Below are 25,941 nucleotides of genomic sequence, written 5' to 3' on the forward strand. Positions count from 1 at the left end.
ACACGCACCCATGACTTGGTGTCGGGGTGCTGTGACCACAACGCAGCGGAGCCATCGTTTGGCGGGTTCCCCAGCGACCGTCAGCGATGCCGCGAGACGGAAACAGACGGCAACGAAAACAATTTAAAAGCACAACACAAAAGAAAGCCCCCACCACCACCACCACTACCACCACCAAAACCAATAATAAAAAAAGCCACGTGACACGCAACAACGAAAAATAAATAATAGATGAACCGAAAACAGGAAGCAGAAGCAACACTGCAACAGAGGTGAGCACACCCACACAGTGTGTGTCTGTGGGGGCTAAAAAACGCAGCACCTCGGCGCACAGCCGCTGACAAGGGCCTCCATGACACACTCCCGCTCATCGAACATGAGAAAGTTGTCCAATAGCTGCAGCAATTGCCCCGGACGAACCGTGACATTGTAGTCCAGGTGATGCAGCATCTGCCGCTCCGTCATCGCACATGTCATGCACAGGTACGGGCGATTCTGTGACGTGTGTGGGAGTAAATTCACCACGTCATTAATGGTGATGTTGTAGTCAAGGTGCCACTTCAGCGCTAAGCAGTACGCAACGAAGAGGTTCCGCCAGCTATTGCCGAGATGAAAGAGGAAAGGCAAATCTCCCGCCGAACCGGCAAGCTGCTGCATTTTTTTGCGGACAATGTGCTGCAGCTGCAGATTGTCGATGATGCAGAATGCAATCACCCACCCAGCGGTGTCCACGTCGATGAAGCCGTAATATAGATGAAATATCAAGGCCTCTGCGGAGGCACGCGGTCCAAACATGCTTTGCCACCGCGCATCGTCGGCTGCCCCCCACGCAGCACCGGCACTTGCCCTCGGCGAGTGCTGGTGGCCGACAAGAAAGGGACACGCGTCGTCATAGGCGGCGGACTGGTAGCTTTCAAGCAGCCTGCACCACAGTGTGAAGAGAGCCCTGCTGACGCGGCTTCCCTCGAAGCAGCTACGAGGACGGTGAGGAATGTGATGGACGCGAGGAACAACAACAGCAGCAGCACCGCTACTGGGCGTCACATCGTCCCACTTTGGGCATCTTTTCTTTCCTGCCTCTAATGTACGAGGTAGAGCTTGTGGCATCGCAGATTTTTGCTATCGCAAATCGCTTTCTTCCCGTCTTGTCCCCACCCCTCCTTGCTCTAAGCCACAAGTGTGGAAGGGTGCGCAAAAGGAACGAAAGGGAAACAAAAAGGCAGAGACAACGCTACACTTTAAAGCAGCAACAACAACCACAACAACACTAGCAACAGAAACATAAATCGAAAGGGGTAACTGGTCACTTCGGGGTGACAGTGGTGATTCTGGTACAATACATGAATACAATGATGCTGCATGCACCAACAACAACAACAACAGCACATGCATGCCTTTTTTTTCCACGCTTACATGTCTACCTCTTTTTTTTCTGCTGCTGTTGTTGCTTCTGTCTCGACGCAGCCGCGGCGCCGCCCGCCGTGGGAAGCGAGAGGCCCATCTTCTTCTCAAGCTCTTTCCTTTGCAGCTCGAGGGCGGCGAGTTTGTCGGCCTCGTACCTGCACTCCTTCGCCTCACGGTCCCTGTCTGCCTCGGCGATGCTGTACTCCATGAATAGTGGCTTGTACTTCGTGGCCTCGGCCTCCTCCAGCTGCCTCAGCTGCCGGCGCATGCGCTCCATCTCGCGCTGCATCCGGTCCACGCGATCCTTCTCCTGTTGGACGCGTGCCTCCATGTTTGACTTTCGCGCAGTCAGGTTGGCCATTTCATTGCACACATACTCCTCGGTGCGGTTCAGGACTTCCTGTGCGGACTCCGAGCGCCCAGACACAGCCACAAGATTCTTTTCCAGGTCCACTATTTCCCGCCGTGTCTTCTCGAACGCGACGCGTGCCTCCTCGTTGCGCCGCAGCAGCTGTTCACTTCGGTCCTTGATGATGCGCCGCTCCATTTCGATCTCATCCTCTGCCTGAGAGAGCTCCTTCTCCTTGGAGGCCAGGCCATCAATCTCTGCCCGCAGCTTCGGCACCACGAGCGTCTTGTTCTTCTTCGCGTTGCGTGTGAGTGTCGCGCGGTTGCCAATGAGGCACTTGTAGCGGAAATCATTGAAAGTCACATCCATCTTTTCTAATGTAAAGTTCCCACGCAGCTGCTCGTCCAGCAGCTCACCCGTTACATTAGACATGGAGTTTCGACGCAGGTTGAGATCCCGAAGGGTACGGTTGCTCTTCAAAAAGAGCGCAATTGCCTTTCCACCCTCATCGGCGATCTTGTTGCAGGACAAATTCAGTGACACCAGCCCCTCATTCGTCTTCATTGCCTCGGCGATGCATTTTGCAGCGGCGTCCTTGAGCTTATTGTTCGAGAGGTCTAGCACCTGTAGGGTGGAGTTGACCGTCAGTGCATTTCCAAATGGTGCTCCATCCGTCTCGCGGATCTCGCAGAACGCCATGTGTAGCGAGCGCAGACTTTTGCTCTCCGCTACACCATCCATAATATACTTGGATGAGGCACCAAAGTTGTTGGAGGAGATGCGCAGTTGCTTCATAGCAGAAGATGCGGCTAGCACCCTCTGCATCTCAGCAGCGGTCTTCTCCCCGAGGTCGTTGGTTTCGAGATTAAGAAACTCGATCCTGTCCTCTCCGTTGCTGATGGCATTGGAAATCGCACGGAAGAGCACCAACCCACCCTTGTCGGTGAGGCTGTTCCGCTGCAGTGAGAGGTGCGTGATACAGGAAGTCTCAAGCACAGGGGAGAGGACCTTTGACCCCGCGTAGCCCAACCCATTAATGGAAACGTCCAAATGTGTCAGACTACAGTTCCCCTCGAGACCCTGCGCGATGAAGGAAATACCGGCGGCACCTAATCCATTGCTGCTGAGGTTCAGATGGGAAAGCACCTTATTGGCGCGCAGCATGGTACCAATTGCCTCTGCTCCTTCCATGGCAATGTGATTCCCGTTGATACCAGAATGCGCACCCACATCAAGTGAAACGACTGTGTTGTTTTCAAGCAATGCCTTCGCTAATGCCACACCACCAATATGTCCAATGTCATTAGAACGGAGACCAATGTGAACAAGGGTCCTGTTGACACTAATGAGTTTCGCAATGGAGCAAGCCCCTTCATCTCTCAAACGATTGCCGCTGAGGTCAAGAATGATGTACTTTTTATTTGACGACAAGATATGCGCCACCGCCTCAGCACACATCGGGCCGAACCCACTCTCCTTCAGGCAGAAGAAGTTGCCTGTACAGTTGGCACTGATCAGCTCCATAAAGCGCATCTCACGCTCCCACGACGGAGGTAACTCTTGATCCAGACACTTGGCTTCGTACAGCAGCCGGAGGTCATCGACGGAGAAATCCACCTCGTCCTGGCTGGAGCACTGCAGAATACCACGCTGCACAAGTTCATCAAAAGAAACAAAGTTAGCGGCATACGGAAGACCTTTTGGAAGAATTCGCGGCAACCGTGTGGCCGCGGTTGTTTGATCCTGTAGGAACGTCCTCCTTCCCTTTGTCTTGTACTTGAACAAGTATGCGTGGGACTCATCGAAGCACATGGTGGCATCCTCTTGCTCCTTCAAAGATTGCGATTCGGACGGCGCAAATGCCTGAAGCGACCCCAAGGAAACATTTACTTCGGTCATTCCTCCCTCTTTCAGAGAGGGATTACGAAAAGGGAAAGAAAAGCACAAGGAGGAATATCAAGAATGCCACACAATTACAGATATTGGGCCTCAGTCAGCACTCACCCACATGGGCATAAATGCCTGTTTGCGTAAGGGTGTATTACTCGCATTGAACAAAAATTTGACCAAATTTCTCGTTTTAGTTTCAACAACAGATCACGCAACAGCACGCGCGGGGCCCAGGTCAACATTATGGCCCATAAATATGTGCGTTGGCACTTACGTTTTCTTCTTCGTTTTCTGTGACTAATAAAAGCCAACAATACAAAAAAAAAAGCCATCTATTATTTTGCCACCCCATCACCCACCTATCACCCACCCATACCCCACTTTTGTTTTCCTTCGTTTTCATTACCGTATATAGTTTGTTTGTTTTTAGCAAGCACGCATACTCGATAATACCATCTCGTAAAACACATCTTGCTTCACCTTATTCGCGACATACGTGCAATGGCCCGCTTGGGAGGAGCGGTACGTGCGGCCCTCGCTCTCTGTCTTATCAGCCTCCACCTCCAACGCAATGGGCTCCACTTCTGCCAGACTGCTGTCAAGTGTGTACGCAGCTGTAAGAACATCCCACGCGAAGTAGCCGTCTCCTGGACGAATTATTTCGTAGTGCGTGCACATAGCCCAAGCAGCTCCCACAAACTGGGAAAGCAGGAACTCATTTTGGGCCCCGAAGCGCTGCACAACACTCGAATTGATAGGCACGTGATTGGTTGAATCAAGGGAAAACAGTATGTTGCGCATGTGCGGGCAGCCGAGCACCTTCTTGGCCGCTGGCGGGTCCCAATAGATATTCCACTCTGCCGTGCCGTCCGTATTTGACTCAAAGACGTTACCCCCAACATCGACAGCGCCACCCATGATGACGCACTCCTCCACATTATCGGTAAACCTTTCTCCATACTTTTCAATGCACCACGCAACATTGGACAGAGGACCTGTGACACAAATGGTCACCTTCTCCTTGGAATTCATCACAAGGTCTGCGAGCAGTTCCTCACCGACAAAATTCTCATTTTCTGGCTTGACCTTATCCCACAGGGCAGTCTGTGCAGGGATATTTAGAGACGGCATGTCGTCCATGTTCTTTGAGTGGCAACGCCACAGTGACGGAAATGGGTTCACACCCTTAAATGATGACTTACCGATGGGGAACAGCGGCACATTCGTGTGGTTGTGGATGAGGCACATAAGCTTGCCGGTAACATTGAATGCATCCTCAACAAGGCAATCGGCATCCGTGCATATGCAGCCGATCAGGCGCACTTTCTCCGGGTTGGTGAGGAGCAGCGACAAAGCAACCATGTCATCATGGCCACCGTCGTGGTCTAGAATAACCGCTTTGGGCATTATGTGCTTTTCTTTACGGCTACAGCTGTGACAGGGCGGTGGGTATAAGGGAAACGGCATGAGGAAAGGGAAATCGGGGGCAATAGAAGAGCGAGTTGCTGCGTTCAGCACTAAAGAGAAACTACATCCAGAAGGTAGCCCACCCCTCACATTGTATCAATAACAAACAACAACAACAACAGCAGCAATACAGATGGAATGTATGCGTCACCGCGATGACACAGAGCGATAAGGAAGAAATACCGTGTCAATCCCCTGTGGGACGTACTCCGTCAGTAGATTGTACGTGCGCTCCGGTGTCACCTCACGTCGGAACTCAGACACATGCTCTGCCCACAGGTGGTACCTTCCAACTTCGTACCACATCAGCGCAGAGAACAACGAAAGAAGCCGCACATTGTTTCTCCTACTTCCAGCACGAACCACTAACCGGCTGCCGCATCCTAAGACACCCATTCCAGCCGCAAAGAAACCACTTTGGTGGCCGACAAGACCATTGTTTACTTTATGAGCCTTCACTGCGTTGTAGTACATACCGCACATAAAGAAAAGGCCAAGCCACCACCTCTCCATGTTTCGCGCTTTCATCGTCAGACACCCAAGGAGGCATCCCGCTAGACAAGCACAGGAAAGGCGAAATCCACTGCGTGGCAACACCGCCGCTGGCTGCTCAAGTGTTGTGGAGCGCAACAGTGGCTCGTACGTTCCTTCATAGTGGTAACCACGGCGCGCAACAGATCCCTCTTCTGTGTCGATATACAAGAGACGTCTAAGTGCTTGGGAGCCACTCATCGTGGCTACGCGCGCGCGCACACACACACACATAGATGGGGAAGTGAGAGGGAGAGAAACATAACGATCCAAAAGGACATGAGGGCGCTACATGCACCCAGTATCAAAAAAATATCCCCTCTCAACATTGCCACATTCCTTCACTGAACCCAAAAAAGAAGCGGTCCTTCATCACACTCCACGGCGTGTATTTATAGAAAAAGGTGTTTTTTTTTTACCTATTAACTGCTCACTGTACAGCCCCTCAAGGAAGCGAACCTTTTTTCTTCCCACCAGAAATATTATTTGCGTTGCAAGAGAATAGTGTTCACCTTTTTTTTTCTCCACGTCAATCGTGAGAGAGGCCTCTTCTCTTTAGTGCCTTGTGAGAATAGCACAGCTTTGTTGTTGTTGTTGTTGTGATATATAAATATATATATATATATATAGAGAGAGAGAGAGAGTTATTATAAACCCATCAGAAACTTTTTTGTCATTTCGTATGTGATCATTGTCAACGCCCCGGAAGGGGCCGTGCACATTATTCTTGCAGAGACACCAGCAAACAAACCGCCGATGCCCCGGCGGCACAGAATATTACGGAAGGCCGTCGCAAAGTTCCTCTCGTGACCCAACTGCAGCTGCGTCTTGACAACATCAAACGGAGAGGATATGAAGGAGGCTGCCGTCCCGGCCAGTAGGCCGGCCACAACGTAGTCCACCGCCAGTTCGTTCTCCTTGTCGCGCCGCTCGCCACCCAAGTGCGCCAGGAAGCCTTCGTAGACCATCCAATATGTCGCAAAATGTGGCACATTCATTGCGATCGTTGTAGGGAGCGATAGAAAGAAGGCCCGGGTGCCGTCCTCTGCCATAATCTGCCTGCAGCACTGGAGTGAGGACCTGAACTGCCTATTCCCATCCATCTGCATCCGCTGCTTCACAACATCGAATGGCGTGGCTATGGTGTCATGAGCCGCAACAGCACAGCTTGCCGAGGCCACAATTTCCGCATTAGACTCTTCCCCGAACACACGTTTCGCTGCCTCGTACATACCGAAGTATACACCATGTGACGGGACCGCAGAAACAATGACAGGAAAAAATCCACGGTAGAAATGTGTGAGCCGCTCTGTTCGCCACATGCACCGCATCGCTGAGACAATATTTGATGAGCACCCGCTCTGCACGCGTGTCTTGACGGTGTCGAAGGGAAACATGGCGAAGTGTTCAACGAAGCCAGCGACACTCCCAGAGACTAGCTCTACGGGACTTAAGTAGAAGTGGCTCGCGACAGGCACGTCGTCAGCATACATCACGGGGGTATTATCCGCCGACATTCGATCACTACGCACAGAAAAACAAAACAAGAAATTTGGCTCACACTAACACTAAGAACGACCCTCAAAAGAGTAATAAAAAGTGTACGTGTGTGTGAAGAAAGGGAAAAAGAGAAAGCCACAAACCCAAAAATCAAATATACCGATACAAACACGTGCACATGCACGGTACATCCGTCACAGGATTTCTCTCTTCATTAAAAGAAAATCGAGTCACAGGTTCCCAGAGTTCTCTTCACAGCACCACAGCTTCACACCAAGCGACTCTTGACGTCCATGTCGGCAAGAATCGACACAATCTTTCGGGCTGGCAGGAACCCCGACACCCGTGAGCCGTCACGTGTATTCGAGGTGAGATGCATGCCCACTACGTGATCGCCAAAGTAATCAATCACCGGAGCCCCGCTGGAGCCACTGGTGCTAACAGTCCCACGTGCGACGCAATTGCACATGTCACTCTCAATCACGACACCTGGTGACACGACCGTTTCGTGCGGCCACTTCGTCGATAGCCACACTGTGGCAACGCGTGCCTGCACGGGCGGCAAGAAACCGCGAAGAAGAACACAGTCGAGGTCTGTGTTGACCCACAACACAAGTGTGTCATGGGCACCGTTTTTCGCCGCGTGTTCGACGCGTGCTTCGCACCTCCCTGGCTGGCGCACGCTGAAGTCGCCGACGTCGTCCTTGACAGCATTGTAGTGGTGGCCCGCCGTCACAAGCACGCGCGGGGCTACTGCGACACACGTGCCAAGGAAGCTGCCGCGCCAGTAGAGCGCGTGCATGGCGTGCAGCACCTCCACCGACGGCTCCAGCGTAGGTGGCGCGTCCGTGGGGCCATGCCGAATCATCTAAACAAGTCCCACAGCAACAAGAATAACAGCAACGAGGGGAAAAGAGGCGGAGGAGGAGGAGGAGGAGGGAGGAGGAGTGCATACAAAAGAGTCCAGGCACCATTGACGAAGCATCAAAAGGGGGAACTTCTAACTATATTTGGTGTGCATTCGCCTATGAATTGAGGAAATGGCACACACACGCACACGCACACAGGCAAAACGTGCCTCAACCACAAATGCCACCACCCTCCCACTCCCCTATCCCATCACGTGTGAGAGGGGAGCTGAGAAACGGGGCGTAGTAGACTATCTAATTGGAATGACTCTTGCCTTCCGCGGTCCATACATATGCGAATGTGTAAACTCGTTCACACTTGCTTTCCTCCTCGCCTCATATTCTTCTTCCTTCCTTCTGTATCTCTGTGTGTTTTTTTTCCCTTTCATTTCTGATTTCCTTTTCTTTCCTCTCTCTTTCTTCTTCTTCCCTTTCTTGTTTGTCACAAATATCTACACAACGCTACTTGCGCTTCAGCTTGCTCTCCTTCACCCAGTCCTTCATCACCTTCAGTATGCTCTCGAACTGTTGGGCGACCTGCGGCTCATTGACATGCTGCTGCACACTCGACTCGAGCATCTTCATCACATCAAAGAGCGAATCCGCAGGCTCTTGGTTTGCGAACACCTGCTGAAAGACGCCAATACAAGCGCCTTTTTTGCCCTCAATGTACTCTGGAGCATTGTCGAGGCGCTCCAGCACATCAAAAGCCTTTGCAGCGTAGTAGAAGGCGCACACCTTATAGCAGTCATTTGCCATCAGCTGAAGGATGTTGAATGACTCGGCGCTTGTTTCCATCTTGAGGTAAATATCCCATGCCCGCTTAGCATGTTTGTTCATGATGTGAGATCGCATCAGCCAGCTTGTGTAGCTGAACTCCGCCTTCACCTTCTCAGAGCGCACCGCTGTGAGGGACTCCTCCGCCTCAGCGAAGTTTCCAGTCCCTGCGCAGGCGATACCGTACAAGTAGAGAAAGGTATCATCGTTCATGAAGTACGGTTTAATAGAGCGCAGGTACAACAGCACATTCGGGAAGTCGCGCAACAGGAAGAAGTACGACGCCATACACTGCCGCCCCGGGATCGTATCGCACTCTGACTGCGCAGTGCCAATAAGGTTGAAGTACTCGCGCGTCACCTTGAGGTGCTCCTCCGACTCGAGCTTTTGCCCAATGAAGGCATTGACAACACCCTTTAAAATGTACTCCGGGGACGCGACAGGCTCGAGGTCTTTGATCAACTCGTACGCCTCCTCGTACTGGTCATGGCGCAGGTGATAAATGACGAGATTGAGGCGCGCCTCGGGCACAACATTGAGAAGTGGCGGCAACGCCTGTAGCGCGTCCTCGCCGTTGCGGAAAACGACTAGATTGTGCTTTACAATATCGTTCTCAACGTTGTAAGTTGAACGTTGCAGGTCGATCAGCACACGTAACTCCGCCTCCGCAGCCTTGCCGTTGTAGAGACGATAGTGGTTGCACGCCTTCAAGTTGATCGCCGTGGCGCTGTTGCTATGCGATTGCAGGTACACATTCAGTACCTCAAGGCTAACATCATAGTAATCCATCTTGTAGTAGCACATTGCGACATATACGTTCAGCGCCAGATACTCGCGCGTCTCCAGCAGAATACGCTTGTAGACATCAATGGCTTCTTGGAAGTGGCCGCGGTAGTAGTGCACCGCCGCCAACGACAGTTGATCCTCAACTGTGTCCTTCAGCTTCTGGTGGTAACTCAACAACTTACCTTCGTCATATGTCTTCTGTGCAAGGTGAAACAGCAGACGTGTCTGCAACGAGCAATCTGGCCCCTTCAGTGCACACTCCTCGGCCTCCTTGTAGGACCCGTTGACGAAGTGGCAGCACCCCATGTGGATGTGGTGCATCGGGTCGCAGTTTTCGAGCGACAGTAGTTCCTTATACACGTCGAGTGCTTTGACCACATCATTCATGTGGAACGCACTGTAAGCCAGCCATGGGTTGATGGAGAGGTCACCGACCGGCTGATTTGTTGTCTTGTAGAACTCCAGCATCGTTGTGGCCTTGGAGAAGTCACGTGCCTGCAGCGCCTCCTCCAGCTGGTCCACCACTGATGCTTTTGTCTGGCTAAGCTTCTGCAGCGGCGCGGCATTTTTGCGCTTTACTCGCCCGCTCGTCGACAACATATGTACAATTTGTTTTGTTTTTCTTTTCTTTTTTTTTTTTTTAGTGTCCTCGCAGGGGATTGTGCTCTTTCTATTTGTATTGTCGGAGTTGTCTGTGTATTAGTTCTATTTCCCTTTTTCTTGTCGCCGTTCAGTATATTCCCTCCGTCGGCTGCTTCGACTTCCGGGTCGGGGCTTAAAGAAAGAATAGAAACACGCAAACCATGAAGAAGAACAATAATAATAAAAAAAAGGCAAGACTTTTTATCGTCTTGGTTGCCCACTCTTCCTTGCATCCCTATTTCCTCAGAACTCAAGGCACCACTCCGGAGGTGGTGAAGCAGCAGCAGAGACAAGAGCAAAAGAAAACAAAGCTGCTAGCATATAAGCAGCGCCCGCCTCACGGATCACGCTTGTTCAGAGAATTCCTCACACGGCCCGTCGAGTAACCTTGCATCATGCCACAACAGACGTACAGCGTGAAGGGTATGAGCGCCAGACCGCAGTAGCGGCCGATGAGTTCGTGATCGGCAATCCCCCGCATTGTCAGCCTGGCTCGCATAAGCTCATACCGCGCATGGAGGCGGCGCTGCGCCCTACGAAATACTCTCATCTCTCTCCTCTTGTATGTTTCAAACCGTCACCTACGCAGACAGAAAACGTAAACACTGCATTCACGCAGTCTATTCGGCTCACCCCCACCTATTCCTTTTTTGAAAAATTTCATTAGAAAATAGAACCATGATCGAAAGAAAAAAAGAGAATGGAAGAGGACACGCCAACAGGATGTGGTGAAAACCGTAATAGCGTCAAAAAAAACAAGAGCTGCAGCGACAGCAATGACAATACTGGACATCAGAGATGCGGGAGAATTCCCTCGACCAGCCCCATACAATCGCTCACCTCTCGTCGACTGTCTTGAGATGAATACAACGGTGAGGTCCCTCTTCGGCGTACTCCGCTGCGCTGACGCACATGCTCTTAAAACTGCTCAGCTGTGAGACAATAACGCCACCTGAGAGTGCCGCCTGCATTGGCGACTTCACATGCAGTAGCTGCGGAGGAGTGGCACCCTGCAAGGGCGCCACGACACGGTTCATTGCGCCACGAAGCGCCTCCCGTGTCCCTGTGATAGACGAAGCGCCACCAAAGAGCACCCAGTGCTTCAAAGAAGGCAGCTCAAGTAGACACTTCTGGTACGTGTGCTGAAGCACGTCCGGGGCGCGAATGTGAGGAGCATGAAACAGCAACGCCTCGCCCGCCTCCCGGCATGTGGAAGTGCTAAGCGGAAAAGGCAGACTGCTTCCGTCGGGCAACATCAGTTGCTGCGGTAACGCCGGTGCCTCGTCACCAATGAAACAGGCAGTCGCCTTCAGCATCTGAAGGAGCGCCTCTTCCGCCTGCGGGATGTGGCGGCGCAACACATTGTCCGTTTGCCGCGCCCCTACCAACGGCACATCGGCGCAGAGAGACGTGCGTGCGACGCCGTTTACTACTGGGACGATGCGCACGCCACGGTACCCAATGTCAACGCCGATGCCCGTTGTCTCCGCGACCGAAAAGAGAGCGGTGGCTGCCACATTTCCCAGAAACACCTGCTTTGCGTCCAGATGCTCGATGCAGCACTTAAGCACAAGCTCCCGCTTCCACTGCGGGAGCAGGGCGTCGACCAGCAATGCAAGCGTCAGTCCAGAGTCTTCGGGGCAGGCGTCGGAAAGAAGTTCCGCAAGATGCTTACCTAGGAGGGCCACGTCTAGGGTGTCGTCGACGTACGCACGGCTAGGCACCTCGTTGGGGCTAACATCGAACGCCGAAGATTTGTCAGATTTGGAAAAGCATGTGTGCTTCACCGTGTGGGATCCATAGTCCACAACAAAGGTGGTGTCCATGTGTGGCTCTACGGCTGCAGTGCAAAAATGATGGAAGAGGTAAGGAGAGGTCATACATCAAATAGAGCATGGTCCAAATTACTGACTGAAGGTCTTGAGAAAGGTCATTTCTATTTTCAACATCATAGATAGCGTCATCTCAGACACACAGATGCAGTCAAATACAGAAGCACAAAAACAAACATGTACAAGCACCTCAATTAGATGGTTGAAAAAATGCCTTATTTCCAGATGCATCAATGTGGAGTGGTTTGCCTAATACCATCTATAATAAACGCGAGCCGTGTTAAGTAATCAGCAAAGGCAGGTGTTCTACCGTCTTGTAAGAATGTTCTATCTACGGTATTCATAGCGTCATGCATGAGTGCCCTATACTGTTGGACGGCAATTGTATCATCTCTACGATTGGGTGCTACCGGCACAAGCGAAAAGGATTCAGTCATTCTAGGAGCAGACGTTGTGATGGCCGCCTGTGGTGGTGTTCCATTCGGAAGAGATGCCCCTCGACCATTATTTTCATGTCCTTTATCGTCCATCGTCTGGCCTTCTTCTTGGTTTAGGGCTAGTTCTTCAGCAGCAGCAGCAGCACTGGCGGCCAGCTCTTCACTGGGGAAGTTGAACGTACTATTCCAGTTCATTTTTGTTGTGCGCCACGGTAACTGGTCACGCGGTACGGTGTGATTCTTCGTTACAAACGCTGGATAGTCTTTGGAGCATTTCTCACATTGATTCATCACCTTTGGCACGAGCCGTGTGACGGTAAAGTTGATAACCGCGTGTGGAATAGACCCACATGGGTCACTATGCGTGATGTAGGTCAGCACACATCCGTCAGTACCCAGCGGCTGAATCAGGTATCCGGTGAGGATAGATTTAGCCCGAATAAAGCTCTTTTTTTCTGGGCACTCCAGGTGTGTGACGGAGTGGTTGAAGATTATGTATTCTCCGTTCGTGAACTCCATCCAAGAGCGCATATTACAAAAGTCTCGATTCTTAAGCGGCCATGGAAACTTCGCTGAGTAGTACCCAATATCGTTGTGTGGATTCAGCTTTACAATGTTGTACCCCTCAATCATGTTTTCATCCCAGCTCTCACGGTACTTGGCGTCGTGCAAGTTGTCGTAGAGATCCTCACACGGAATGCCTTTCATCTCACGACGAACACGGACAATGTTGAGCCCCGATGCCCCTACAGTTGGCGGCTTTGACTCCACTTTGATAACCGCATCGGAGTAGTACGTCGTCCAGGCGTCCGTTGACAGCGCAAACTCCTTAAAGGTGCGGAAGTCGGAAAGCACCTGCAGCTTGTACTTCTGACCGCACGACTCAGCGTACACCACGTCGCTCAACATAATAGTGAACTATACCACAAATAGTATATATATATATATANACACTATTCTTTTTTTCCAGAGGAAAAAAAAAAAAATTAACTACCGAAAAAAGCAAACGCAACAGCAAACAATGACATCAGAAGCGGGTCATATATGCAATGTGAAAATGTGCAATGGAGGCAACAATGGGCTTTTTTTTGTTTTGATGCACTTCGTGGTTCAAGGGGAAACACAACTCTCAGCAAGACAAAAGCTGTCAACGAAAGACTAACTCGTAAACCGTTTCGCTTTGCGCCAAAGCTAGATAAATCAGAAAAAAAAAAGATAGAAGAAAAGGGAAAACAAGTATGCGTTCTATTCGCCATCACTTGTCTCGCCCATGGCCATCTCTAGCGCGTCCAGTTCCCTCTCAAGCGCCGTCACGGACTCACGAAGTTGTTCGAGTTCCGCGCAGCCCTGCGAGAACTCCTCAGAGGACTGAATTTCAGGATCAAGGGTGAGCAACGCCACGGTGAAGGCGTTAGGACGTTCCTTTGAATCACTCTTTGTCATTCCACGCACCAGCTGCTGCATCTCTCGAGTGTACGAGTCGAAGTCACACGTGTACCGGCCGCTGCGGACGAGGGCTGGATCGCCACCCATCAGCTCCACACAACTCGCACCCAATGCATATACATCTGCCTCTCCCCTCTGCAAGCTGAACGGGCAGAGCGTGAAAGCCTCGGGGCAGAGATACCGCTGATCTCCGTCGTCGTCATTTGTTCCTCGAAACAACTCTTCCGTGTTGGGGCGATTACCCAAGACGGGCCGCGCCAGCCCAAAGTCCGCCAGCTTAAAGGTGTAAGTGCCATTTTCCATTCGGCAGGCCAGTATGTTCTCCGGTTTCACATCCCCGTGTGTTATGTGGTGGCACGATAGCCAGTGTAGGGCGGCGGCTATTTGGTGAATAACCGAGCGCAGCAGCGATTCTGTGAGGGGACGTTCAAAGTCGGCGACAGATCCGTCCGCAAGCCACTCCGTGCGAACGTAAACGGCCTTGTCTTCCACCCATCCGTCAAAGTAACGCAGGATGTTGGGATGATTGCACGCGCTCAGTGCGTAAACTTCCTGCAGCCGCTGTTGGAGGTCCCCCTCACCGGAGATCATTCGCTTGGTTTGCTTCACAGCGTAGTGCTGGCAGTCAAAGTCAAACAAGCCTTTCTTCACCACGCCAAAGGATCCTGCAGCGGCAACCTCCACCGAGCTCATCTCATTGTTCAGTCTACTCATGATGTGCATTGCACGCAAACTATTATTTAGAGAGTACGTCTGCATGCCTACGCTATCAGAAAAAGGGCCCACATGGCTATCCTCTTTTTCCGCAGGACTAGTAAGACCAGCTGCAGCAGCTGTCTCAGCCGCCGATTGACTCATCCTAACTAAGTTGTATGGATTGAAGAGTGAGGAAACAGAAAAAGCAAGACCATCAATGGTGTTCTTCAAAAGATATGCGTGTTTTCTGGGGCATTATTTGACGTTAGAGAAAGAAAACCCAACCACTCGATTTATCTTGTTGCTGTTGTTCTTGGTTTTTGTGTGTTTGCCTTCCTGTCGAAAGCGAGAGATTCCCATTTCGTTGCTTTGAACATTGGATGCAAGTAACATGTGTCCCTTCTCGTTGGTACTCACTTCCCTCATGACTAGATTACATCTGGCGTGAGTACACAGTAAGACGTTAGCCTTTTTTTTTTTCATCCTTCTTTCCTGCTCCGTTGTCTTCGGTTAATCCTCCAAGGCCACACGCCTACGCCACAACGGGAGCGCTGTCCACGTCGAGCTTGCCGCTGATTTGATTGGGTCCTAACTTGGCGTCACAGCCGCCTTGTACGTGCATTGATCCCTCGAAGCCGTTCTCCGTCCATATCCCCTTGCCGCCCTGGGAGACGAAGCCGCAGTGAATCCCGCACTCCCGTACCTGATTCCCCTGCACCACTGGGTCGCTCCCCTCCGACACGTAGATACCGAACTTCTGCACATGCTCAATGGAGTTTTTCTCCACCGCCCCAGTTGATTGTCCCCGGTAGTACACGCCAAATATGGTGTCGCGAACACGACTGTTGCCCACCGCCACGCTCGCGTTGTTGGCGTGGATGCCGTTTACACGACACTCGTAAATATCGCAGTCCTCAACCTCGCCGGATGAGCCGGGGGAGAAGTATATCCCGTCCCCGCCAGACTCACAGTGGTGAATACGGGAACGCCGAATGCTCAGCTTCGCACCTTCGCCAACACGAACACCGTCAGCGCCGTGATGGATGTCACAGTCCTCAATGACGGCGTGGCCCTTGCGGACATCGATCCTTCCACGAATCTGCAGCCTCTGTAGCGTCGCATTGGCGCCAATCACGACACCATTCGTAACGACAGCCTCACTTTCCGTGACGGAATCATCTGGTACAGCCACGAGTGTGACCTCCTTGAACACCTTCAGCAACTCCTCGTAAAGGCCCGGTTTCAAGGCAACCACGTCACCGACGGAGGCGGCGTTGAGCGCATCCGTGACAGAGTTGAACGCTCCCTCGCTCCCTGGGTTTACGGTGTGCGTCACGGCTTCCATGCCTGGCAATAGCCTTCTCTGGCTATTCACGCAAGGTATCATGAGAAATTAAATGAGAGGAAGAAACAAAGAAAATGTGCATCCAATTATATATATATATATACATAAGCAGACAGATACGTAGCCAAACACATGGCGCGTGTTTTTTTTTGTGTACGTGTGAATGTGGAATGTGAAAACAGAACAACACGAAAATCCACCAATGTGTTTATTTTTGTTCGTTCTCGTTCAGGAGCATGCCTTCTCGCACCCCCACCCCCCTCCCAAGAAAAAAAAACTCCAAGCCTTCCAATGAGACGGCTTTAAGGCGCAGGTGTTAAACACAAGGCTGCTCCTCCATCGTCATCAACGACCACGCAGGGAGGTGTGAGAGAGAAAAGTGCATCGGCTCCACTTCCGACCCCGTGTGGTGAATGCGCACCGCAACCTCTGCGAGGTGCACACACTCGCCACCGTTATCACTGTCGCCCGTGTCTCCCTCCCAGAAACCCCAACCTCCGGCGGCAATGCTCTCCTTCAGGCGGTAGAGTGATCCCGCAAGTAATCCATCAGAGTCGGAGCAGCAAGTGGCCCTTACCACAACGCAGCCGTCGGACGCAGGTCCCAGTACCACCTCCATTGCATACGCTGCAAAGAACTCGCTGGACATCAACGGCGGCGAGGCTGAGCTAGTGGGACATATACGCAGCAGCACTTTCATCTCGAGGCACACCGCCTTGGTGGGAATGTTGGACGCCACGAGCAACACAAGGCCGCAGGAAGGCGGAGTCAGCAGGTACGCAAGGTAGTGCATACCACCTGTTTTACTGCGTTGTGCCACCGATCTGGCGTAACTGTGTGTCGCCACCCCAGGGGGCTTATACGCCACAATCACGTCATCTCGCACAGCCACAAGTGTTTCATCTCCCACAGAGGGCACCTGAGGCGGAATAGCACGGAGTGTAAAGACATCCTGTTCTGCCTTTTTACACCGACCAGGCAAGCATAATGGATGAACCTTGTAGCGTGCCTGAATAAAGGATTTCATGTCTCCACAATGTATGCTATTAAACGCTGTGCGAGCCCCCATGGTCCACGCGACGGTGATAAATACCGACTCCACAGAAGACACAGGAGACATGAGCAGTCGGTGAATGACGTAATCATCAGTAAACCTCGCTACCCGAGGTGGAGCACGCCCATCCATCAAGAAGCGAACCAAAGCATGATACTCTGCCGCTAGCGAACCTTCCTTACGACTCTGCAGCACATCATGCAGCTCCTTCAGGTACCCATGTCCTTCGGCAACCAGAACAGAAAGCCTCAATAGTTCCGAGACACGCCAAACTGTTTCGGGAAGGAACTCAAAAAAATCACGCGACAGTGAGCCAAGTGGTGTACGCTGCGCTGCACGAAGGACAGCAACCCACGCATTAAAATTCACCTTCTCGCGACTGCAAACGTGCTGCAACGCATGACGCCAGTGGCCACCTTCGGCGTACCCTTGAAGCATGTACCGCCAAGAACGCGCGCTTACGCGCTGCGAATGTGCAACGCGATCTGGATCCCTTGCGCAGAGAAGCGATGTGAGAAAGTCTTCCGGAACATCACCATAACCTTGGGCCATCGCCAGAGCCTCCTCCCAGGGGGAAGAGGCGGGCATTCCGCAGACAACCGAACAAAGCACTCTGTGTGCCGTCTTCGGCATCGCTGGTGCCAGTAACTTGTAGAATGAGAGCGCCTCCTTCCATCGCTTGCCGTCTCTTAAGGCGTACAACGTCTGCAGGCAGGCATCCTCGAGAAATCGATCCTCCGACACCGTCCTCGGTGGATCGCAGGCGGCAATTATGTCAAGCACATCGTGTGCGCGCCACCACTGTCCAGAACGGCGTGCAGCTTGCCCCAACGCTGAAGCTACCATGAGGGACGCACCTTCGCCCTCACGATGGCTCTCACGCAGGAGCTGAAAAAATTTCACAGTCTCACCGGCATCACTCAGTAGCCGCAGCACAGATGGTAACATACCACGCCACTTCATATCGCCTCGCGCAAGGCATTCCTGCATGGACTCCAGTCCAGTTCGCCACACCAGCTTTGAATCCCCAGTAAGGATATCCCCATACTTCTCTTGAAAGGTCAATGCCTCCTTGGAGTCATGGTGGAAAAGAACCTGTCGAGCGGCAAAGTACGCCTCTGCGCCTTCCATACTGCCAAGGACCTGCAGAACAGCAGGGAGACAGCGTCTTGTCGCCCCAATTTTTGTGAGTGCTTCAAAGCTTAGGGAGGTTCCACAGAAAGTGATGACATCCGATAGTAGACGAGAATCCGTGTCTGGCATGAGTGATAGCATGTCTCCTAACCGTGTGGAGAGTTGAAACAACCGAAACCCACTTTGTGACTCTTCACGTCGCCGACAATGTGTAAACAACCGAAGCAGTCCTTCCTTATCACAATTGGTCGCACAATGTTTTCCTTCTCGGAGAATAGTGGCAGGAGGCATATCTCTCACAATGTTCGTATGGTGTGGGGACGTTGTGACAAACAAAAACGGTCGTAGCTTTGACGGTGTAAGTGGACTAAACGTGGAGGAGATGAGCTTCCGCAGATCAAGATCATCTGTGTGGAAAAAATACCAATCCATTGCGTAGAGCAGCAGCCTATACTCGAGTGCGCTCTCCTTCGTTGCTTCACCACTGGCACAGCGAAGAGCCCTCTCAGCGATTTCCTTCACCTTCTGCAACATCACCGACTGAACATGCGTCCCATTTAACGAGCAAGCTAGTACGTACACAGCCATCAACCTAAGGGAATGACAAATGTTGCTGCTCCTGAGCACCCGTTGTGGCGACCCTGATAGCCAGCAACTCTCCACGTGCTGCGCCAGAAGATCGTACTTTCCATTGTAGAACAACACCGTTATCAATAGCACGGCGCTGTGGAGGTCGTTTTTGTCCGTGTGAGCCCACACATCAAGGGCATGTTCCCAACATCCTTGACAGTAACGTGCCCGCCGGTCACGCGGTAAAGCGAACGCTGCCGTCAGCGCCTCCAGCGCCTTCTTTGTAGCAGCTCGACTGACACCACTATTTGGCGCCACGTACAACTGCGCAGAGATCTCGTCGAGTGCTCTCCTCCACGTTAGCGATGTACCTGCAGCAGCAGCAGCAGCAGCATCGCCAGGGCAAGAAGAAGCAGGAGACTCCGCTCCCGACGGCTGCACACCTACCGCGTCAGGTCTGCGCCCGTAGAGCTCGAAGAAGGCCTGAGCGTCCACGATAAGTCGGCGATGCTTCACGCCAAGAAGTTGACCCCCGAAGAGCCGCCGCATTTCGACAGTCCCCTAACGCCCGCAGAACAGTGAAGCGGGAACAAACATAACAAAAAAAGGAAAGAAAAAAAGCAGAAAGAAGCAACAACAAAAACATTTAAAAAGGTGCGTAGTAAAGTGCGACAAAAACTGATACAAATCGCCAGAATCACAGCACCCATTGCTCACGTCTATAAAATCATGGAAATTGGCCCAGGGGGCAACATCTTTTTTGTTCTTCGTGCAAGCACAGAGAATGTCCACCGTATCAATCAACCGGTGTGTTGCGTGTAATTAGAGTACAAGAGAAAGTGCACAAATACGTGTCCCTCACCAAGAAGCAAAAATGTGGGCATTGGTGATGGGAAGGGTACGAAAAAATCCACCTTGTCTCAACGCCACCAACTTAACAATAGCCACGTGTGAATTGTTATTTTAAGGTATCGAGATTGCCCATGACGAGAGCATTAAACCGCCTGGCTACAATGAGGATTGTTCGGCACGGCTGCTCCGCCTTTTTTTTTTTGCTTTTGTTTTTGTGTTTCGTTCTTATTTTTCCTTTCCCTCACTTAAGCCACACCTAGAGAATTTGTAGGTCGAAGAACATTTCTCGCCAAAGAAAATACTCGCTTAACCTTTCGGATTGTGACCGTCATCCCCTGGGGTGGCCGAAGGAGTGGTATTCAAAACGTTGTCTGCGGTCTGCACCGTGGCAGGAGTTGGCTCGCTGTTTTCATGCTTTGCGCGCATGTGAGAGCGAAGAACGTTCTCAGAAATAAAATTTGACTGACCGCATATAGGGCAAGATGGAACGACTTCTCCTGTCGGTTTCTCCCATTGTCGTGGTGTACCCTTCTTGGAGTCCGTTAGTTGTGAAGGCATCTGCCAGACGGCGCTATTGTATTCTGGTGGCTCAGACATACGCTCACGTGTCCACTCTGATGTATACTGGGTAGTTGGACGCACGCCATGAGGAAAGAATGGTACACCTTGTGGCAATGGGTTTCCTGGGACAAGGTAAATGAAACCACTCTGATTATCGTTGGTTTCTTGTTGCTGTTGCTGTTGCTGCTGATGTTGCTGTTGCTGTTGTTGCTGTTGCTGTTGATGTTGCTGATGTTGATGCTGTTGTTGTTGCTTCTGTTGCATACCTGCAGATGTGTTTCTTGTCTGAAGCGATGCTGGTCCACGGAACTGTTGCTGTTGGGGCATTTGAGGCATTATTTGGCCGTCGGCTTGGAGTTGCAAAAAAGGTGCGGGATAATACGGGTTCTGTGTTGCTGGAAAAAGACGCTCCTGTGGGGGACTATGTTGATACGGTGGCTGCTGAAAGTAAGGCATCGACATATATACCATTTGACCATTCGGCTGGGCAAAGACCATTGGCTGTGTTGGTACCTGACCGTGGCCTGGACCAGACGACATGCCTAGTGTCTGGTATGGTGCCGCGTTAACATAGTACGCACCACCCGGTGGGGCCATCTGCATCGCCGGGAAGTGCTGTGCGGGCACTGCGGCGGGCGGAGCGGCGCACCCCTCCATGAGTGTCTCGCCAGTCGCCGCAACGTTCACGTCGGTGTGCAGCATAGAACCGTTGAGCGGCAATGGTGATGACTTGGCAGGAGCGGGGGCGGCGGGTGCCGCCTCAGAGTCATCGCGGATGCTATCCCAGTCTATGCCTTGCAAGATACGGACGAGGTCAGTCTCCATATTCACGAGGGCTAGCGGTTTGAACAGTGTGGGAGACGATAGGGGATGAAAAGAGGTGCAGCAAACGGGGGAAAACAACGAATGAGACGCCACTGCAGCAGCGCAATGGCGTGCAAACATGCAAGAATCGTTGACACTCACACACAGGCATACAAAGAGGTGGGCGAAGAGAAAAAGGAAAACAAAGAAAAAACTTGCAAGCCAAAGAAAGCAAGAAACAGCAAGGAAAAAGAACGGAAAAAGCGAGAACAAAAAAAAGGATACAGAGGCACATAGAATGAACAAGATTCCCCTACTCCGCCAGGAATGTGATGGCAGATGTAAGCTGGAAGATGGCATTCTCCAACCGATCCAGCTGCGTCGTCAAGGGGCGAGCGGCTCTGCCCTCCGCTACCTGCCGCCGCCGCTGCCGCGACAACTCAACGGCCTCCGAGATTGCTGCTTCCCGCTCTGCCATGGTTGCGCAGAGCTGCTGCATCCGCAACTCGTTATCACGCCGCGCGACACAATCTACACGCATAGAACGCACGATCAGCAGGAGCTCATCCACCTCATTGTACTTACGTGCAAGACGTTCCTCCGCCTCCCACTGAGTGAGTGGTAAGCGCATTTGAGCCCCAGAAGCATCCTCCCCCTCCTGCACAGCGGATGCGCGCCGCCAAATGGTGGGTTCACACTCCTCCAACTGCTTAATGCGCCGCCTTTCATCGTGCACATTTTCCGCTATTTTCACTAGTCTTTCTGAGAGAGTGGCTAGTTTCTTCTCACGACGCTCAATATCCTTCGCACTCACCTCAAGTGCAGATTCGCGTTCACGGATTCTCCTCTCTCTAGCTGCTAGTGCTTCACTTCTCTGCGTTATGGAAGTATCCAGAGTAGCGTTTCCAGCCGCATTTGCCTCTTGAGGAACAGATGTACCAACAATACCCTGAAGTTCACGCTTTTCCACGTGCACAATTTCCTCAGCCTTTTCCAAACCTTTCTTCTGCTGATGTTCCCGTTCCAACAGCAGCTGCAGTTGCTCATTCAACTCAATCTCTTTGGCTTTTAGCGCAGCCGATTTTTTCTTTAGTTTTCCACCGGCTGCTTTCATATCCTCCAAGTAGCGATGAATCTCCTCCTCACGCTTCTGACATTCGACGGCATAAACCTCCATCTCCTTCAGCTTCACATCAGGGCTCCTATAGTCGAGACGTGAAGGAAAGGGCGTCGCCACACCTCCTATTGCTGCTGCGTAATCCTCACGTAGTGCGCGGAGGTTGTGCAGCGGCTCCTGAACAGCAGGGAATAGTTGCTGCAGCACGTCAAAGAGAGGAATAACAAAAAAATCGAGGAACAGGATCTGCGACCGCTCCACGGACTGCGGTCGATCAAAGCCGGGTGTCACCGGCAGCCCACGCCGCCGCTCGTCCGCCGCCTGTTCAGCAAACTCATCGATCACAACCTGCCACTTCTTCGCCACTGACACTCCGCGTGCGGTGGCGCCAATGTCTGCAGCGTGCAGCAGCAGTGAGAGGGCGTCGACGCGGTCCTCTGGGCGCGTGCAGTCGAAGCCACCCGAGGCCGCCTTTGTCCCCCAGTGCACCACGCTCTCACGGTGCAGCGTCATGTCTGTGTGTAAGATGAGCTGCGCCACAATATTCTTGAACTCCAGAAACGATGCATCATCCATAGTGCTAGTGAAGTCAAACTCAGGCACTGCAAGTATCTCGAACGCCGTCGCGGCGTGCATTTGTTCGAGCATGCCACGACCGCAGAAGCGGTAGCACATTGGATCGTGCACTGCCGCCAGAAATGCGCTTGTGCGTCCCGGGTGGCGAACGTCGTGCGACATCGCCGCGAACGCAACAGCCTTCCGCTCTACATCTGTCATGTGCTGCAGCATCGGCTGTGCCGCCGTCACGAGGGCAAAAACGCCCTGCAGGACGTCTGCCGCGTGCACGGCGTTGTGATACGGGTTCGGCCTGTAGTTGTTCTCCACTGCGGCGGCCAGTCGCGCCCAGCTCTGCGCCTCGCTCTCGGTGGCAAAGAATTCCCACGCCACAGCGACCTCTGCAGCCACTGTCTGCAGAACGGAGGGAACACGTGACGCCAACGCAAAGGTGTCAAAACCCCAGTCACGAATGCTGACGCCAGCGCCCAGCAAGCCGCGTGGCTTCGGGGCAACGACATCCAGAAATGTATCCTGCACAAGCGACACAGGTAGTTTTCGTGTTAGCTGCGCGCCGCCGTCAATAGACGTTCGATCAGGCTTGACGCCTTGTTCAATTTTGCTGAGTCTCGCAACCTCCTTTTCGTACCTTGAGATACGCTCTTGCAAGTCCTGAAATGCCTCATCATTGGTATTTGAACCAGCAGCTTTCTGACTCGCCTCCACCGTCATAGCCTCAAGACGCCGCCGACATTCATTGAGTTGGTCACGCGTCTCGGAATGTTTTTTCTTCAGATCCTTCCATTCCTCATGTACATCATTGATATATTTTTGCTTCTTCTCAACTTCCACAAGAGCACGGTCGCGCTCTTCGCGAAGGGTCACAATCTGCAACTTCTGCTCTCTGACTTTTGTGAGCCACACGCTATTCTCCTCCCGCAAGGACTCCGACTTCTTTAGCAGCTCATTCACATGCTCGTGAAAGCTTGGAGAGGCAGAACATTCCCCCACCGCCACCACTGCCGCCGCACCATCTCGGTTCGCAGTGTTTCCGGCTTCGCTAAAGGGCAATGACACGTTGCATGCCTTATGCTCATTCTCCCAGGCAGGAGTGCGGGTCGTTGCGGCCACATTGCACCCATCACGCGAAGGCTCCGCACTCACCTGTCTGCTGCTCTGGCTGCTCTGGAGCATGGAGAAACAATCAATGCATACCTTCGCAGCGGCAGTGTCCGATGCGATGGCGCACTCCGCCTGCACGCAGTCGGAGCAGCAGAGCTTGCCGCAGCACGGGCAGTTTGTCTTGGAGGTGAAAAAGGTGAACTTCTTCCCGCACGTCGCACAGCTGTCGCTCCTCTCGACCCACCGGCTCCGCGGCACCGGATAGCTGGGAGCCTCTGGCATGGCAATGACTGGGTATCGTTGCCTGCTCAAGCAGAAGAAGCAAGACAGGAAAGAGGGAGGGAGGAGGGGAGGAAAAAAAAGGAAATTGAGGGAGAGAGACAGCAGAACAGAAAGCCACAAGCACAGAAAGGAGATAAGCAATATAACAAAAAAAATCATCAATAAAGAGAAGTATGCAAGAACGAACAATAAAAAATGACAGAGACCCAATACGAGTGGATCCGGCAAATATATAACGTAAAAAAAAAAAAGAGGCATGAACATAATAATGAAAAAAGGCAGAAAGAACAGGGAAAGAGATGCTACAGCGTGCACCCTCCCATACTTCAAACAGTTTTCACTCAATAAAGGCCGTGATTCGTAAGCTTATACTGGCACAGCAGTGAGGCGGCGTCCTCTAGCTGCTCAAGATCGATTGTTACCCCACCACTCGAATGGTTCCGAATTACTGCAGCGATATCATCGAGAAAGCTTGACTTTGGTCGCACGGTTGCCGAACAATCCGAGGAGCCGTCGCGTTGTATGTCTAGTGTGCCGGGCGACAGCAGGCTGGGTTGTAACTCAATGACTACAGGAATACCATCCCTGAGTGAGGCATCCATCTCACCAAATAGCTGCGAACGCCGGCGGAGCATATTCTCTCGCAACTCTGTCATGTTGATCTTGCTCTTAGCATTTTTAATACGCTTCATGGCATCTATCCGCTCTTCCGCATTTAATTCTTTTCCGACCTCTTTATTACCTGGTCGTCTCTTCTCGATAGGATCACGCTTTTTCGCTTTGGCCTTGGGTGTCACAGCCTTTGTTGGTGGTACATTTTTCCGTTCATTTTTTTCATTGTCTTGTTTCTGAAGCAGCTGCTGCTGTTGTTGTCGTTGTTGTTGTTGTTGTTGCCCCACCGCTACTTGGCCTCCTGATGGGGCCGGTGGAAGGTCTATCTCGGGCCCGTAGTACTGCTGTATCAACCGACTCCTCGACGGCTTCTGCGACGGGTGTGACGGGTGGCTAGGCGGCACCACAAGGTGTTTGTCAATTAAGTCCTGCGCCGTTGGGCGGTCACGCGGGTCCTTGCTGAGCATACGCCGCACTATCTCCTCGAAGCGGGTGTCAAGCCCCGTGTTGAATGGTGCCACGTCCTTAGTTAGGATCTGCTGAATGAGAGCCGGCAGGTGCGCCGCCTCAAAAGGGCGCCTCAGCGTGCACATCTCGTAGAAAACGACGCCGAGACTCCACACGTCGCTGCGCTCGTCGTATGCCTCCTCCTCGCACACCTCTGGGGAGAAGTAGAGTGGCGTGCCGATCATGCTGTGCGCCGCCACCGTGGCACTCGTCAAGACTGTACAGACGCCAAAATCACCCAACTTGACGTGGTTCTTCTCGGTGAGGAAGATGTTGCTCGTCTTTATGTCACGGTGTACGATGCGGCGCGAGTGCAGGTAGGCGAGGCCGCACAGCAGCTCTGCCATCCACTCGATGATGGCCTCTTCTGGGAACGGCTGCCCACCTGCATCCTGCTGCCGCTCTATCAGCTCCTCGAGTGTGCACTCGCAGTTTTCCATAATGATGTTAACGGAGTTGTCACCGCTGAAGCTCTCGCGAAACTTGACGATATTGGGGTGGTCAACATCATTCATTACGAGGATCTCCTTCTTCACTCGCAGCCGCTCCGCATCGCCCATGGACTCGAGGGACATCTGCTTCAGCACGTACTCCTTCTTCGTGAGGGCGTCAGTCACATTGAAGACGTCGCTCGTGCTCCCCTGACCCAAGTACTCGCCGATGATGTATCGCTTCAGGTCGGGCGCCGACGTGTCGCGCAGCTGCATTCTGGCGGTAACCCCTACTCCACACTACTGGGCCCGCACTCTGCAGCCAGGGAA

General features: G+C 52.3%; 15 protein-coding genes across 15 annotated transcripts; all 15 read right to left on the reverse strand.

Moving 5' to 3' along the window:
- Nucleotides 1–306: 306 nt before the first annotated feature.
- On the reverse strand, nt 307–1,107 carry DQ04_00811000 (hypothetical protein; the record flags this gene model as incomplete). Its single annotated transcript, XM_009309736.1, has 1 exon — nt 307–1,107. The coding sequence occupies one exon, from the start codon at nt 1,105–1,107 to the stop codon at nt 307–309; it is 801 nt and encodes a 266-aa protein (XP_009308011.1).
- Nucleotides 1,108–1,417: 310 nt separating this feature from the next.
- Nucleotides 1,418–3,652, reverse strand: DQ04_00811010 (putative ribonuclease inhibitor-like protein; the record flags this gene model as incomplete). The annotated part of the gene is made up of 1 exon (XM_009309737.1): nt 1,418–3,652. One exon carries the CDS (start codon nt 3,650–3,652, stop codon nt 1,418–1,420), a length of 2,235 nt encoding a protein of 744 aa, XP_009308012.1.
- A 417-nt stretch (nt 3,653–4,069) lies between these two features.
- DQ04_00811020 (putative inosine-adenosine-guanosine-nucleoside hydrolase) lies at nt 4,070–5,050 on the reverse strand (the record flags this gene model as incomplete). Its single annotated transcript, XM_009309738.1, has 1 exon — nt 4,070–5,050. One exon carries the CDS (start codon nt 5,048–5,050, stop codon nt 4,070–4,072), a length of 981 nt encoding a protein of 326 aa, XP_009308013.1.
- Nucleotides 5,051–5,257: 207 nt separating this feature from the next.
- DQ04_00811030 (hypothetical protein) lies at nt 5,258–5,842 on the reverse strand (the record flags this gene model as incomplete). Its single annotated transcript, XM_009309739.1, has 1 exon — nt 5,258–5,842. The coding sequence occupies one exon, from the start codon at nt 5,840–5,842 to the stop codon at nt 5,258–5,260; it is 585 nt and encodes a 194-aa protein (XP_009308014.1).
- A 446-nt stretch (nt 5,843–6,288) lies between these two features.
- DQ04_00811040 (putative mitochondrial carrier protein) lies at nt 6,289–7,158 on the reverse strand (the record flags this gene model as incomplete). Its single annotated transcript, XM_009309740.1, has 1 exon — nt 6,289–7,158. One exon carries the CDS (start codon nt 7,156–7,158, stop codon nt 6,289–6,291), a length of 870 nt encoding a protein of 289 aa, XP_009308015.1.
- A 251-nt stretch (nt 7,159–7,409) lies between these two features.
- On the reverse strand, nt 7,410–8,009 carry DQ04_00811050 (hypothetical protein; the record flags this gene model as incomplete). The annotated part of the gene is made up of 1 exon (XM_009309741.1): nt 7,410–8,009. One exon carries the CDS (start codon nt 8,007–8,009, stop codon nt 7,410–7,412), a length of 600 nt encoding a protein of 199 aa, XP_009308016.1.
- Nucleotides 8,010–8,511: 502 nt separating this feature from the next.
- DQ04_00811060 (tetratricopeptidedomain 26) lies at nt 8,512–10,212 on the reverse strand (the record flags this gene model as incomplete). The annotated part of the gene is made up of 1 exon (XM_009309742.1): nt 8,512–10,212. The coding sequence occupies one exon, from the start codon at nt 10,210–10,212 to the stop codon at nt 8,512–8,514; it is 1,701 nt and encodes a 566-aa protein (XP_009308017.1).
- Nucleotides 10,213–11,090: 878 nt separating this feature from the next.
- On the reverse strand, nt 11,091–12,080 carry DQ04_00811070 (actin-like protein; the record flags this gene model as incomplete). Its single annotated transcript, XM_009309743.1, has 1 exon — nt 11,091–12,080. One exon carries the CDS (start codon nt 12,078–12,080, stop codon nt 11,091–11,093), a length of 990 nt encoding a protein of 329 aa, XP_009308018.1.
- A 236-nt stretch (nt 12,081–12,316) lies between these two features.
- Nucleotides 12,317–13,432, reverse strand: DQ04_00811080 (hypothetical protein; the record flags this gene model as incomplete). The annotated part of the gene is made up of 1 exon (XM_009309744.1): nt 12,317–13,432. The coding sequence occupies one exon, from the start codon at nt 13,430–13,432 to the stop codon at nt 12,317–12,319; it is 1,116 nt and encodes a 371-aa protein (XP_009308019.1).
- A 336-nt stretch (nt 13,433–13,768) lies between these two features.
- On the reverse strand, nt 13,769–14,827 carry DQ04_00811090 (putative protein kinase, putative,serine/threonine protein kinase; the record flags this gene model as incomplete). The annotated part of the gene is made up of 1 exon (XM_009309745.1): nt 13,769–14,827. The coding sequence occupies one exon, from the start codon at nt 14,825–14,827 to the stop codon at nt 13,769–13,771; it is 1,059 nt and encodes a 352-aa protein (XP_009308020.1).
- Nucleotides 14,828–15,197: 370 nt separating this feature from the next.
- DQ04_00811100 (parallel beta-helix repeat-containing protein) lies at nt 15,198–16,010 on the reverse strand (the record flags this gene model as incomplete). Its single annotated transcript, XM_009309746.1, has 1 exon — nt 15,198–16,010. The coding sequence occupies one exon, from the start codon at nt 16,008–16,010 to the stop codon at nt 15,198–15,200; it is 813 nt and encodes a 270-aa protein (XP_009308021.1).
- Nucleotides 16,011–16,326: 316 nt separating this feature from the next.
- DQ04_00811110 (hypothetical protein) lies at nt 16,327–19,317 on the reverse strand (the record flags this gene model as incomplete). The annotated part of the gene is made up of 1 exon (XM_009309747.1): nt 16,327–19,317. The coding sequence occupies one exon, from the start codon at nt 19,315–19,317 to the stop codon at nt 16,327–16,329; it is 2,991 nt and encodes a 996-aa protein (XP_009308022.1).
- Nucleotides 19,318–19,926: 609 nt separating this feature from the next.
- Nucleotides 19,927–21,006, reverse strand: DQ04_00811120 (hypothetical protein; the record flags this gene model as incomplete). The annotated part of the gene is made up of 1 exon (XM_009309748.1): nt 19,927–21,006. One exon carries the CDS (start codon nt 21,004–21,006, stop codon nt 19,927–19,929), a length of 1,080 nt encoding a protein of 359 aa, XP_009308023.1.
- A 292-nt stretch (nt 21,007–21,298) lies between these two features.
- Nucleotides 21,299–24,061, reverse strand: DQ04_00811130 (putative cAMP phosphodiesterase A; the record flags this gene model as incomplete). The annotated part of the gene is made up of 1 exon (XM_009309749.1): nt 21,299–24,061. The coding sequence occupies one exon, from the start codon at nt 24,059–24,061 to the stop codon at nt 21,299–21,301; it is 2,763 nt and encodes a 920-aa protein (XP_009308024.1).
- A 341-nt stretch (nt 24,062–24,402) lies between these two features.
- On the reverse strand, nt 24,403–25,887 carry DQ04_00811140 (putative serine/threonine-protein kinase Nek1, putative,protein kinase; the record flags this gene model as incomplete). The annotated part of the gene is made up of 1 exon (XM_009309750.1): nt 24,403–25,887. The coding sequence occupies one exon, from the start codon at nt 25,885–25,887 to the stop codon at nt 24,403–24,405; it is 1,485 nt and encodes a 494-aa protein (XP_009308025.1).
- Between the last annotated feature and the right edge of the window lie 54 nt (nt 25,888–25,941).

Source organism: Trypanosoma grayi (genome assembly GCF_000691245.1).
Source record: "Trypanosoma grayi strain ANR4 Tgr_81_V1, whole genome shotgun sequence".
Classification (NCBI taxonomy): Eukaryota; Euglenozoa; class Kinetoplastea; order Trypanosomatida; family Trypanosomatidae; genus Trypanosoma; species Trypanosoma grayi.